Source organism: Nothobranchius furzeri, chromosome 16, assembly GCF_043380555.1.
Source record: "Nothobranchius furzeri strain GRZ-AD chromosome 16, NfurGRZ-RIMD1, whole genome shotgun sequence".
Classification (NCBI taxonomy): domain Eukaryota; kingdom Metazoa; phylum Chordata; class Actinopteri; order Cyprinodontiformes; family Nothobranchiidae; genus Nothobranchius; species Nothobranchius furzeri.
Window position 1 is genome coordinate 40,777,293 of NC_091756.1, and position 13,540 is coordinate 40,790,832.

The window sequence follows — 13,540 nt, forward strand, 5'->3', positions numbered from 1 at the left end:
ACGCCTTAAAAGGTGAAAGTAATTTATGAGACATTATATTCAAAGCCAGATATTTCAAGCCTTTCTTTGGTATAACTGTGATGATTATGGCTCACAGCTGATGAAAACCCAACATTCAAAATCTCAGACTATTAGAATATTGTGTAAAGGTTCAATATTCTAGACTCAAAGTGTCACACTCTAATCAGCTAACAAATCTAGAACACCTGCAAAGGGTTCCTGCGTCTTTAATGACATTCTATGCAACTTTTCCTGCAGGAAAAGCCAGTATGTGTATGTACAGTATGAGCCAGTATGTGCTAAAGTGACTCTTTACAGGGTGAAGGAAAAGTCTCTCAGCCCCTTCTTTCTTGTGAGCAGGGTACCCTGTTTCCACTTCAGCCTCTCCAGATCGCTGCCCTGAAGTTTCACATAATAACGGCGATCCCTGTTTGCACCTCAGAACAGACCTCTTACCCAGTACCTGGTTAGCATTACTGATAACATGTTTATCATGGTGGAGCCTCAGAAGAAACAAAGAAATAATTAATCTGATAAAAAAAAAGTCCAACCACAATAGAAGCCAAACAAGAGTCAAGATTGTGAGATTTCTGAATCGTGAGAGCTCAGAGACATAACTCCTGCATGTTTCAGATCATGAACACAACTGATTTATTTGATTTAGTGAAGAACCACTGTTGTAGAAACTAATCTAACTAACAGTTAGATTAAGGTGTTAAAAAGACGTACGCACAGCGAGGAGGAGAGTTTCAGTTTTATTTTTTACGACAGTGAATTAAAACGGACAGTAGGGGGTGCTAAAAGCAAGCTAGAACTGCAAAGTTTCCCTTTACATGGTCTCTCAGTCTAAGCTGAATTAATGAAATAAATAGACTTTTGCACCATATTCCTCTTTTTTGAGTTTCACCTGCAGATGCATTGCATTAAATATCTTTAGGAAAGACACCAATAACACTTTTTAAAATCGATGTAAAAATAACTTCTCTCATAAAAAATAAACAACTAAAAATCAGCTTTTCTTGCAAATTTTATAAATGCACAATTGGCAAATGAAAATAGCATTCTGATTTAATTTTATTGTTGATGACAAATGGCAGCTAAACCCATAGAGTACTTGCTACTCAAACTTGTTGCTGCTGTTTAAAGACTTGGACCAAAAAGGAAATTAATTTGAAACCACCCGATTCCATCATAGGAGAAATCTGCTTTCACTGCGTGTCATCGAGGGGAGTGATGAACGGCAGAGAGACTCACAGAAAATGCCAACTCAAGTAGGTCAGCGTAACTCAGGGAGATAATCGAGGCCGTTTTGACCCCTTATGTGTCAGTTGTAAGTGGGTCAAATGCAGCAGTCAGCTGTTGCAAGCTGCCCGTCATCCTGCCGGACGCGGTGCCCAACGCAGGGATCAACCCTTCCTCTGCCCCTCCAGGGGTGAAATAATATGGAGTTCCCCTCAGTAGCAACAGATCCACCTTCACTCTTGTCACTGACTACACCCCCTTATACTCTTCATCAGTTGTCTACTCCTTTTGACAGCTCCCAGCTCTGCAGCCTTGTTTTGTATTCACGGTGGCAAAGCCTCCTCCTTCCATGTCTAAAATGCCACCCGCGATTCAACCACACCACCTCGTTTCCCACTCTTCACTAAACAGAACAAAAGGAGCTCATGTGCCTCGAAACACTTCTGAGCTCAAATCTGCAACAGCAGAACAAAAGGCGATCCAGGGTAGCCTTAATCTGTGCAGTACTGAAACCAGCAGCTATTTTAAAGCTCATTCTCCCTTCCTCTCTTCCTTATAACATTCCTCCTCTCCCCTCCTCCTCCTCCCTCTTCCTCCTCGCTTCCCTGCCTGTCTCAGGGCAGAGTGCTTCTCTCCGTTTTCTCATCTCTCTCCCCGCATGTCCAGTGACTGACTGACTGCACAATACACATCAATTATTCATGGCTGCTCTCTCCGTTTTGCAGGCAAAACCAATCACAGATGGAGCCACCGCTAATGTGCCCCTGCTGTACTTGCCACTGGCTTCTTTGCACTCAAGCAACAAATACCCTAGAGACAACAAGGGGAAAAGAAACTAGGATAAGCTGTTGGGGAAGGCGAAAGGAAACTTCATACAGCTCTAACGGCAAAGACGAGATGAGGTTTGTGGTCAGAGAATGGAGGCGGGAAGCATCACAAACAATTCGCCAAGAATCAGGTGCAGGAAAGGGTTAAAGACACAGAGATGTGTGGGGGGGGTGGGGGGGGGCAGGAGGAGAGGAGAGGGGGGAGGACAGGCAGAGAGGCAGAGAACCAAATGCTTATCTCCTCACCTCGGATGTATGCAGCTGTTATTGATGTATCTTCTTTTTCTGTCTAGTGATCCATTGCTTGCTCTCCCAATACACACATCACACAGAAGGAGCCACAGCCACTTTGCCAGAAGGGAGAGCGTGGAGGGGAGGGGAGGGGAGGGAAGAAAAAAATGCAGGCAGCTCACATTTCAAACTTGCAAAGGGGGGTGGTGCCTAATGTGCTAGACAGCCTGTGTCTTGGCCTGAGTCCAGAGCAACGAGTAAAAGAAGCCTCAATCAATTCATTTAAAGCAGCCGCCGCTGCGATGGGAGAGTCGACAATGTGGCAACTGAAACACGCTCAGGTGAAGTGGCAGTTTCAGCCCCCCTAACCTCAGCTTTGCAAGGATGCAGTAGACTTAATCCATCAAACTAGTCATTGTAATTAAGGGGCATGGAAGAGGAGGAAGATGAGGAGGAGGAGGAGGAGGAGCAGGAGGAGGCTACATGTTTGTATCAAAGAAGGAGGAGCCAATTAAAACAAATTTGTCAATGGGCTTTTGGATGAATAATTACAGGACTATAAAACATGTAATCTGCAGGTAGACACACCACCTGAGGCAACCCTCCAGCTTCTATTGATGCGCAAATAAAAAACACCTGCAGACATCGACGGTGAGCCAATTCAGGTGTCATATTATTGCAACTGATCTGAGGTTAAAATGTAAAAATAAGCATATGATTAGAGACAAGATGTAAATCAAGTTTAATATGCAAACAGCAGGTGTTGTTGCAAGGAGCCATATGGGGGAGCTGAAGATGGAACCAATCCCCGCCTGCTGCTGCAGACGTAACACTGCAACAAGAGGAAGCGGCTCACCAGCTCTTATCTCACCTGTCGGTATTTACTCTCCTAGTATTTCCTATCAGCTACGTGTGCGGCGGCTGACTTACAGCCCTGCAATGCAAGTTAACCCATCGATCATATTTGGCAGGAAGACTTCAGGGATCATACAGTCTTCAGAGGAATTAGGCACTCATACTTCCAGGTACAAGCCCTTTTACCCCATAAATCCAGACAAGCAAAACACATCTGTGTAAAATCCCTCCAGCTTTAAAGTCATTTTCTTTTCAAATATATCAATTTATGATAAATTCTGTCAGATTCCAGATGATCAAAGTGTGCAGCTGTAAATGTAAAATCTTTTACTTGAATAAAATAAATTGAGATTAAGTAAAAGACAAGAAAAAAAGAAAATGTTTTTATGAAAAAGCTAAAAGGCAAACTTCAGTTCAGGAGAAATTTGCATGCAAACAAACACAGTCAGCATGAAGTCATATTGAAAAATGTACTGAAACCTAATTAAATTATCTTTAAACAACACACCAGACATTCCAGACAAGTGTTTCTGTAGAATCTATAAATAATTTCTATCCTACAATTAACAGATAACATCCTCAATGCCTTGTTTGGAGAAATAATGCATATGTGCTACAGAGCTGATAAGCTAACGGCTAGTTTGAGCATAACCAAAATAGCTCCAATCTTCTAAATATCACAGTGGTTCAGGTGACGGTATCTTATAAACCTTTGCGCTTCTGCCAGTTTTGCATTGCACAGTCATCACTCACTAACACACACACACACACACACACACACTCACCCTGTCACCAGTCCATCCCAGAGACATGCAACCAATCATTCACTCATACCTAGCGACAATTTGAAGTCCCCCAATTAACCTGATGCATGTTTCTTCTCTGTGAGAGGAAACCAGAGTAGCTGGAGAAAACCCACACATTCATGAGGAGAACATGCTAATGCCACCAACTGCACCGCCATGCAGCTCCCTCATTAGCCCGATAAGATGTAAACTATTTCTTCAAACAGTAACCAATCAGGAAGCTATCTCTGCATGGGTAACATTATGAATTATAAACAAAAACATACTTCAGATTGACCAAAATGTCTTTTAACGTTCAGTTTTCAACAACCACATAATTTCTCTGACAAAAGTTCAATTTCCTCAGCCCAAAAACACACGCTGGTGAAAAAAAAGACAAATGGCCTACCTTAGCAGAGCATTGCTATTTTATTGCAACTTTTCCTATCACCTAGCAAATTCTGTGAACACGCCTGCAGCATCTCTGCTTAGCTATGTTTATTTATTTTAGCTTTGAATCCAAACCAGAAAGTCTGCCAGACAAATTTCTGGATGTTGTGTGAACGAACTGATCTGATTTATCTATATCTGTAGAAAGTAGGAAACAGGTGGCCACTCTGCCTCGTCTTTGTCAAGCAAACAAACACAACACCCACTCTTTTTATGGCTCCTGCTCGCTAAAGCATTAACAGATCAGAGAAAAAAACGGCCTCTTGATGTCCCACCTTAAACACGCCCACATTCACACCAACAAAACAACACAGAGGCACAAAAACACAGAGGTATTTTTTAATCACGCTGACACTGTTAACTACACCCCACAATGTGTAGCGACTGGACTTGAAAGCATCTCTGAAGGTGCAAAACAAGTGTAGAAACTAGCCGAGGCTTAGGGGAGTGAGAACTAATCATCTGCTGAATGGCTGGTTTGCCAGCCGTTTGTTACATGTGAGGATGAATGGCTGGAGGAGCTGAGAAACTTCAGCCTGCTCCTCCCTCCTTGAAGGCTGGAGCCTCTTTTCACTCCTTTGAGTGGAGGAATTCCAAAAGCTCGGCGAGGCGGGAACGATTGGGAATGTGCTGCTCTGACGCATGTGCAGGAGAAAATGTGACCTTTACTTTGGGAAGCAGTCTGAATGAGTGTGGTTGTTTAAGACTGGTGTGACATGGATGGAACAGGCTTGTGATGGACAGGATGAGTTTCGCCACACTGAGTGAGTCTGTGCTGAGGGCTCCACGTGCACAGCTTTACCCCGCGCTCGGACAGTCAGAGTAATCACAGATTAATAGAGCAGGCTAATCCCTTTCACAAAGAGGTCAGACAGACACCCCTCCCCCAAAATTTGCCCCAACAACCGAGGGCCACTTTCAAAAAGCTAAAGGGACTGACTGACCAACCCCCCACCCCCCCCACCCCTGTATATCCAATAGAAGTAATTCAATCCACTGAATCACTCTGTGTTTGAGTTTTTAAATCCCAGACTAACGAGAAGGGATTTAATTTACAACTAACATTATCTTCCATCGAACTCCGGCTGATAAAATCAAAAGGTGGCAATAGCAAAGTTTTAATGTAGTTTTAAGTTTTGCCCTTTGAAGCTTGTTCTTACAACAAAAGCAAAAAAACCTAATCCCTTAAATTGTTGGAGGCATTCCATGGTTAATCAATTTGTCAAAGCTACAAGCCATTTCAGCTCTAAGCTGCCTGTGAACATTGATTTCCTACTTCTCTGCCTTGCCCTCAGCTCAATTTTCTACAATGTTCAGGAGAGGCGTTGGGATGACATAACAGAAACGTAGCGGCCCGACCACACCGCGTGTCAGAGCCAAGACGGCGTGCCAAGTCGGATTTACTTACTAGCTCCATCCACTGACCTAAAATCTTCTGTGTGCAACCATTCTGCAAAACGTAAGACGAGACTGAGCGGGTGTGAGACGAGGATGTGCTTTTAAACTCGTGGCCTAAACAAGCCCATCTGCTAAAGAAGAAATCACGGGCTTTAAAGAAGTCTCTCCTGCACACACTGACTCATCAGTCTTCGGCGTCGGCTGGCCGACCTGCTGCCGCCATCCCGGCCCTGTCATGTGACTCACTCCCTTCCTGCGTCGCTCGGCAACCACCCCGTGGGATGTCAGGGGAGAAGGTCTTGCCCCTGGGGCCCTGTGGGAGTGTCCTTTTAAGAGCCATCTCTCCCATTTTCAAGAGTGTGTGTGTGAGAGAGAGCTGTCCCTTCATTTTATAGACCACCTTGACTTGTTAAAACTTTGCAGCATTTTCTGCTGCCCCCTCCAAACATGCATGAACAATAGTCCATGAAATGCACTTTGAGACGCTGCCTAAACAGGAGTACTTTCCAAATGACTGCTGTTGCAGGAAATTACTCAGACAGATTCAATTGGCAATCTTATCTAAGCCCATAAAGTAGGCTCTGAGATTTGATTAGGCATTAAGCAGAATTAGAACATTTGGCTTCCTCTGTTAATTGTAGAAAGAGAACAATTTGTAACCCGTAGCTGAAAAAAGGAATGAAGTGATTTAGAGCTATAAAAATAGAAAATTCAAACAATATGTTTCTCAGACTCTCATGACCAGGCACTCAAAAGCAAAGGGAAAGCCGAGGTTTTCTCCTAACCTGAGACAGGTGGAAACCACAAATCACCTACTGTAAAGAATCACAAAATATTCCTGTTATCTTCTGAGCCGCTGACAGCACACACATCTTCATTACCACCCATCTTCAATGTGCTTTCCCCTCACGTTAACAACTTTGAAAGCAAATAAAATCCACATCTTTACAAATAATCCATCACTGATAATGACGCACCACACAGACAGGAAGTCATCGCTGCTGTTGACAAGGTGTAGCAAATAGAACATCTTGCTAAGCAGACTTTGTCTAAAACCAAATGAAACAAATCAACAAAATGCTTCAAAGCAGACTGAACCTTTTCCTTGTTGACTATCTAAAAATGTAAGTACTTTTTATTAGGTACCTGTAGTTTTAGCTGGGTTTTTGGGAGACATGCTACCAAGAATGTAGATAAAAACTCAGAGCCCGGCCAGGTCAGCGTGTCCAGATGGCCTGAGAAAACTCTGGTCTTACCTGCTGATTTTGGAGTGAACTTGTCCCTATTGGCAGCGCAGACCGCCAGGAGTCGGTAACCCAGGTCCAAGTCAAAGCCCTGCTGAGCTGCTACGCGACTGACCACCTGAACACATGGACAGAAGACATTTTTTTTCCTCGTCTATAAAAAAATAAAAATCTACAACTTTTTACAGTGTAGAAGTGTTTTTTATGTGTGCACTTTAAAACTTTTCACCAATATTTGGTTCACCATCCCATTAAAATATGCGTACATGTGATTGATTAATTATTGATATTAATTTATCAAATGGAAATTAATTTCAAATGTTTGTTTTATAAGAATCAAGTAAGAATGACACCCTGTGGTAAAATCTGGTTACTGCAGCACAATTTCAAAACACAGAAGTGAGTTTCATGGCTGTTGCCAGTTACAGAAGATTCTAGATGAAGAGAAGGCGATTCAAACACAGTTAGTTCTGTTCTGATGAGTAGATAAATACATTTTACCATAATATTGAGTTGTTGGTAATTGAAAAAGTAGCTTGAGATATTTTAGAGCCAACTATTTGTTTCTATTTTACCGTTGGCATTGTTAGCTCAATGTTAGCCTCTAGCCTTCTTCACTCAGTAGCCACGTTTACATGCGCATATTTAATCGGATTGAATGCCCATTCAGATTGAAAATTCTGCATGTAAACATGTCAATCAGAATATTCTGATCCGATTCGGCCCGATCGGATTGAAATTTCAATCCGATTGAGAGAGGTGGTTTATTCCGTTCTTCATTCCGATTGACGTGCATGTGCACAGCCATTCGGATTGTTGGGGTAAAACAATGCCCACTGCGCATGTGTGCAACAGCCAGCTGGCCTCTCCGCTGTCATTTGGACTGCCTGACTTCAAAAATGACGGTGTAATTAACGAGCGGCGGCTTTTAAATCCGACAACAAGCCGTCCCGTTTCAGTAATATTTAATTCAGAACTTGCATTTTGTGGAAGTAAAATAAAAATCTGATTATTGCACAAATCATTCGACAAAGATGTTCAAATCTTTACTGGAAATACGCAGGTTTATCGTGGGGGTTGCAGCGCACGGATCCCCGTTTCTGTCAGCTTTGAACACAGCAGCTTCTGCAGCAGGTGATGGAGACACGCTTGTAAAGAACACAGGATAATCTGGGTTTTACAGACCTGATTGGAGGCTGATGTTGGGTAGGAAAACGTCCTCGGTTAAACACTCTGGACGACAGTAAAGTCCGTGTTAGAAGCACGTAAACGCAGATGACCTGAGATGCGGTTCGTTAATGATGAACACAGGCTTCTAAACTTTCTGAACATCTTCTGTTATTTTGTTTGAACAGATTTTTCTCAACAGTTTCAGCTGATCGTCACATGTTATTAATAATAAGCCACAACAGAGCTCAGTAATAAAACATGAGGCTAACCCCCCCCCACCCCCACCCCCGCTCTGTGCCGCAGCGCAGCGCTACAGCTGTCAATTCAGACCTGCGGACCAGCTGATCAAGAGGCAGACATAACCCTCCCTTATTTTAATCAACAATAAAATGCAGCAAAGCATATATCTGCAGTTATTCACTGAAGAAAACGTAACTTCTATGAGCTAAATAAAAATATTAAATTGAATAAATGGATCAGGAAAGCAGGAAGAATAGTTATTTCTGTTTTTACATTTTTCTTTTCGTTTCATGGCGTTTGTTTACAATTTTTCTTTCGTGAAAGGCAACTCTGCGCATGCTCAACCTATTTAATCGGATTAAATGCTTGGTGCATATGTACGCACGGCATGATCGGATCATTTCAGTTCGTGTCCATGTGAACAGAGATTCGGAAATTCCGATCAACCAAGATTTCAATCGGATTGAGGAAATTAGGCACATGAAAACGCAGCTAGTGTTAGCGTAAAACAAAAATATGCTGTGGCTTCTTAGGGGTACAAGAAATAACTTCCGGGTCACTTCTTTAACTGGCTTAGGATCTTTAAAAAAAATGTTGCTACAATTTGCCGGCTGGGTCGAATAAAAAATGCCGGAGCTGTAGTGTTAGCTGGCACAGACAACTACGTCACTCTTTAACCATTTTGAAAGGAGAAAAACTGACAACCTCCAGCCGACTGAGAATTCAATCTGTGTATCAGTATAACCTTCCTTCCAACTTGATTGAGACATTAGACTGTTTTGTAATCATTCCACCATAAAAGTCTTACATATTGTACCTTTAAAGAGCATAAATATAACACATTGTGGAAAAATATCCCAGAAACACATCAGTCATTAAGCTCCAGTATACACCAAACTCCTTAGAAACAATTTCCTGTATTATAAAACAACACAATAATTTATGATGCATTTAAAAAAAATCTTCATGTTCTTGGACCAACTACTGTCTGCCAGTCCGACTGACCTGAGGACTCTGCACAGCAGTGACCTTTTGCAGCATCAAAGATCCACTTAAGCATAAATGATAGACACAAGCTTATACGTTCCAGATGAGTCGGCTGACGGTGAAATGAGGAGAAAACGTGGCCTACAGAGCGGAGATGACCCACTGAGAGGAAACATTAAGAGGAGCATCAACATGCCAGAGGAGGAGGTGTAAATCACCCTTCTTTGATTTACCTCCACCGCTTTCAGCTCAAAAACAGCCGAATCATCTCGGCCCTTTAGGGTATACTCTGGTCTGTGTGGACAAATGCCCCCCCCCCCCACACACACACACACTTGTCTACACTAAATTCTTCTCCACCCTGCCTTTTCAGAAACTCAACCCTGCTATCACACTTCGAGTCCTGAGGTACTACAGCTGCTGCCTAGAACATGTCATTATCGTCTGTAAGTATAGTCCTGACGTGACACCAGAACAGAGACCATATATCTGAGCTTTATTTATAGGAATCCCCCATTAAAACAGAGAAATGTGAGCGTAGCCTGTCTAATTGGAACCTAAACCGGTGACGGATGTTTTGCAAAAGTGTAATTTTTTTATAAGAAGTTATTTAAAAAAGAGTGTTTCTAACTTTAGAATGGTAATTGGACACAGTTCATCCGCCACGAGGCAAACGTGTGTTTATATCTTAATATGGTATATTACATCCGCCTAAACCTCGGAGTGGGAACGGAACGGGTTTAAAAACAAAGGTTGGCTTAAATCTATAAATTTACACTTTTTTTTCATCTAATTTTTACATTTAATTGACAATAGTTGAAGCAAATGATGGTTAAAGGTTCACCGTTCATATTTGTAGTTTAAACTACTTAATTATGGCTAATTTTATTAGTCCTTCTAAAGCAAAATAAAAAAAGTCTCATTACCTTCCCTGTTGTACTGAGTCCTGATGGGCATTAGATGAAAAATGTAGCATTTTTGTGACATCCTGCAGATCAAAAGTTACTTTTGAAATACTCCTCAGAATTTGATGTTTGTTCTGATACTTGATCTCCACAGTGATGGAGGATACACACCAGCAGTTAAGCGTTTTACTCTGAGCTTGGCAGTTTAGACATCTGAAAAGAGTTTGCAGTAGTTTTCATTCAGATGGCAGAAATCACTGGCTTGTGTTTGACATGAACTCAAAATCACAAATCTGAGGTATGTTTGGGCAACCTGATTTATAACAAAGGTTATTTACAGGAAATGCAAACATGAGTACTTCCTGCAAAAACAACAAATTACATCAATGTGTGTACAAGCTTCTGAATGTTATTATCTTTATTTAATAACTGTCCTTTACATTATTGAATGAGGAGTCTGTAGAGATAGTTAAGGCTGTCCAATAGATAAGATAAAAGAAACAACGAAAAACAAACAAACCGTCATTGTTTGCACATTTCCTCAGTTGGAATAAAAAGTATTAAAATGTAATTATAGGAAGATAGTAATTTTGTGAGTAATTTAGCAGCTAAATTAGATTATCATCCCTCCTTTTCTTGGAAGTTCTGGTCTGTGGAGCTCATGAACCAAAAGGAAGGAGCAGACATTTTTATAACACGAGACCAAATTAAATTGGCAAAACGAAGGATAAATCACCTGCTGATGCACACTGAAGCTACAGAAGCAGTCGCTGTATCACTTTGGTGTTTGAGCACAGATCTCTGGACTTTCAGCTGCAGTAGGGGATTCAAACTGCCCCTCAAGCCCCGGTGTCTTTTACATGTCACTTAAAGCAACGTGTTAAAGCTCAGGTGACAGGTGCAGGTGACACCCGCAGTCCGTCTTTTGTTGTCCTGATGGTCTGCTCTGTTCTCAGAGCAGTGACGAGTTATTCAGGGACAACAAAAATGTTTTTGTCTGACAAATGACTGCTTTGAGGCTCCATGCCATTTTTTCCACTCATACCCCCCCACTGATACGGTTTGTGTTAGGAAAATAAATCTGACTTTTTCCTTCCTGAGCGGAGTTTTGTTGTTTTATCCCCATGTGACCTCAAGGATCAGGGTGCTAAACATTAGCTCTCTCCTATCCCAGGGGAGTTGTAGAAAAGCCATTGCAGCAGTTGTTTCCTCGTCCTTGAACCTACGGGAGTGAAACTGCTGCAGATGGAGTACAGGAATGGAGACTCACCGTGAGGCATCCCATCAGGCTCTGCTCAAATGGACGTTGGAAGGCTCGGGGGTCGCCGCACCAGTCCAGCAGCTCGGTCGCTGCTGTTTGGAAATTTGCTGGATTTTGTAAGTGCTGTGAGAAACAAAAAAAGAGGGAGATGTTTAGAGAGCAGTCAGCTGTTGCAATAAAACAGAAAGCCAGAACAACTCCTTTATTTGTTGTGAAGTTGAATAAATGAGGAAAACGTTTATATTAATCAGTCTTCTTCGATGGTAACATGTTCATTTACAGCAATTCTCATTTTAATTCAGAGAACACTTTAAATAATTTACTATAATCTTTGATGTGGTTCAGAAAAAATACTTTTATAGTAAAATATTATTTTGCAAGCACCACATGTTTGATAGATTGCCCAAAAGAAAAAAAAGAATAGTTAATTAATCTTAAAAATATGGGGTATTTAGACTAAAAAGCCCAAGATAATTACACAATACTGAATTATTTAATAACTTTTTCCAGTCTGCCCATCCTAATTTTAAACTTACAAACTAGAATGACCATTTAAATTTTTCTTAAAAACCTTAAATTAAAATTAATCACCTTACAGGCCTACTGTACATATTTTCAAGCAAAATCAACTTGCTTCTCTCCTGTTTATCAGTTGGAAACAAAAAGTTGTGCATTTCTTTCTTTTTAATTTTTTACATTTTAAATATTTAACCTCTGAGTCATAAAAGGGCATTTAGCTTCTCTGCATCGTTTTACATTTTTTTCGTTCAACTTAGACCATTGAAGATTATCTTTTAGTGATTTTAAATAATTCAGTTTTTAATTGGTAAAATTTTTAAATAGTGATAAATAGTTGTTTTTTATGTTTTGAACAACAAACTGTTTAGGTTTCTGAGGTCAAACTAGTCCCAAATTACCAGGGGAAGTAAAAAACGTGCACTAAAAAATGATTGTGAGCTTAGAAAGTTAAGAAACAAACTGAGTGAATTTTCTTCAAAAATGTAGGATTGTAATACAGTGGATTCATTGCCCAGAAGTGCTTAAAGTCATCAGCGCTTCATGCAGAAAATCTCTCTGAACTGCTCGAGCAGATGAGGAGGAAGTCCTCAATCTGGCCCTGTTGTGAGCGGTGACTTTCTCTGACAACACACTCCTGATCCACTCCTCCATGGCATTAATTCCCCCGGTGGAGCAGCAGCCCACTCTCTCTCTTACCCTGCTGTCTGTTTTGCTTCTGAGTTGCAATAACGCCGGAAAAAAATTGGTGTTATGAGTCACAAATGGTCACCTCATCACTTAAACCTTTAAAACTCGATACAAATCAATTCATACATAGAAAAGCACATACACTCCCTCCGCTCTGCAGTAATCTGGTGCCTTTTGGAGAGATTATGCACACAAGCCTTTGTAGTGCACTTGCTCAAAACAGGAACAAATGGACTCCCACTCTGTGGCATCAAAGGTAAATAGAGTGGTTTGTCAGCTTAAAGCCAATGGCTGCCTCCTTAATACATCTGTGTGCTTTGATTTCACTGTCACAGGGAAAGGAAGAGGAGAAAGCGACAGCTGTACAGGCATTGCTTTTTTCTCACTTGCTCTTTAGGGGGCAGCAGAGGTCAGGATTTGATAAGGCTGCTTTCATATCAGTTTACAAAGCTGGTGTTTGACAGGAGGGGAGCTGGTGGATGAAACCATTCCGGTTTATTTATTTATTTCTCTGCTTTGTCTAAGATTGCTCCCTACTTTGCTGGAGGAACCTGGAGGAAGATGTGGCAGGGCTGCAGAGCATTTAAATTTCTGCTCCACAGATGCTAAATTTAGATGAGACTGAAAGCTAGACAACACACGCAATCAGAGCACCGAAGATAGAAAAGGGGAGGGAGGAGGAATATGTAGAAGGGAGGGTTAAACACACACACATACACACACACACACACACACACAC

The 13,540-nt window shown here is 41.5% G+C and overlaps 1 protein-coding gene across 2 annotated transcripts in view; it reads right to left on the reverse strand.

Moving 5' to 3' along the window:
* LOC107387839 (zinc finger MIZ domain-containing protein 1) overlaps positions 1 to 13,540 on the reverse strand; it is a 143,312-nt gene that overhangs the window by 20,741 nt on the left and 109,031 nt on the right. The window contains exons 4-5 of one of the 2 annotated variants that reach the window (XM_015963048.3): positions 11,605 to 11,718; positions 7,045 to 7,150 (exon numbers count right to left, since the gene is read on the reverse strand). In XM_015963048.3, the coding sequence (XP_015818534.1) occupies positions 7,045 to 7,150; positions 11,605 to 11,718 (220 nt within the window). Of the gene's footprint in view, positions 1 to 2,315; positions 2,436 to 7,044; positions 7,151 to 11,604; positions 11,719 to 13,540 lie in introns of those variants that run through there. The other variant, XM_015963049.3, reaches the window with a different exon arrangement.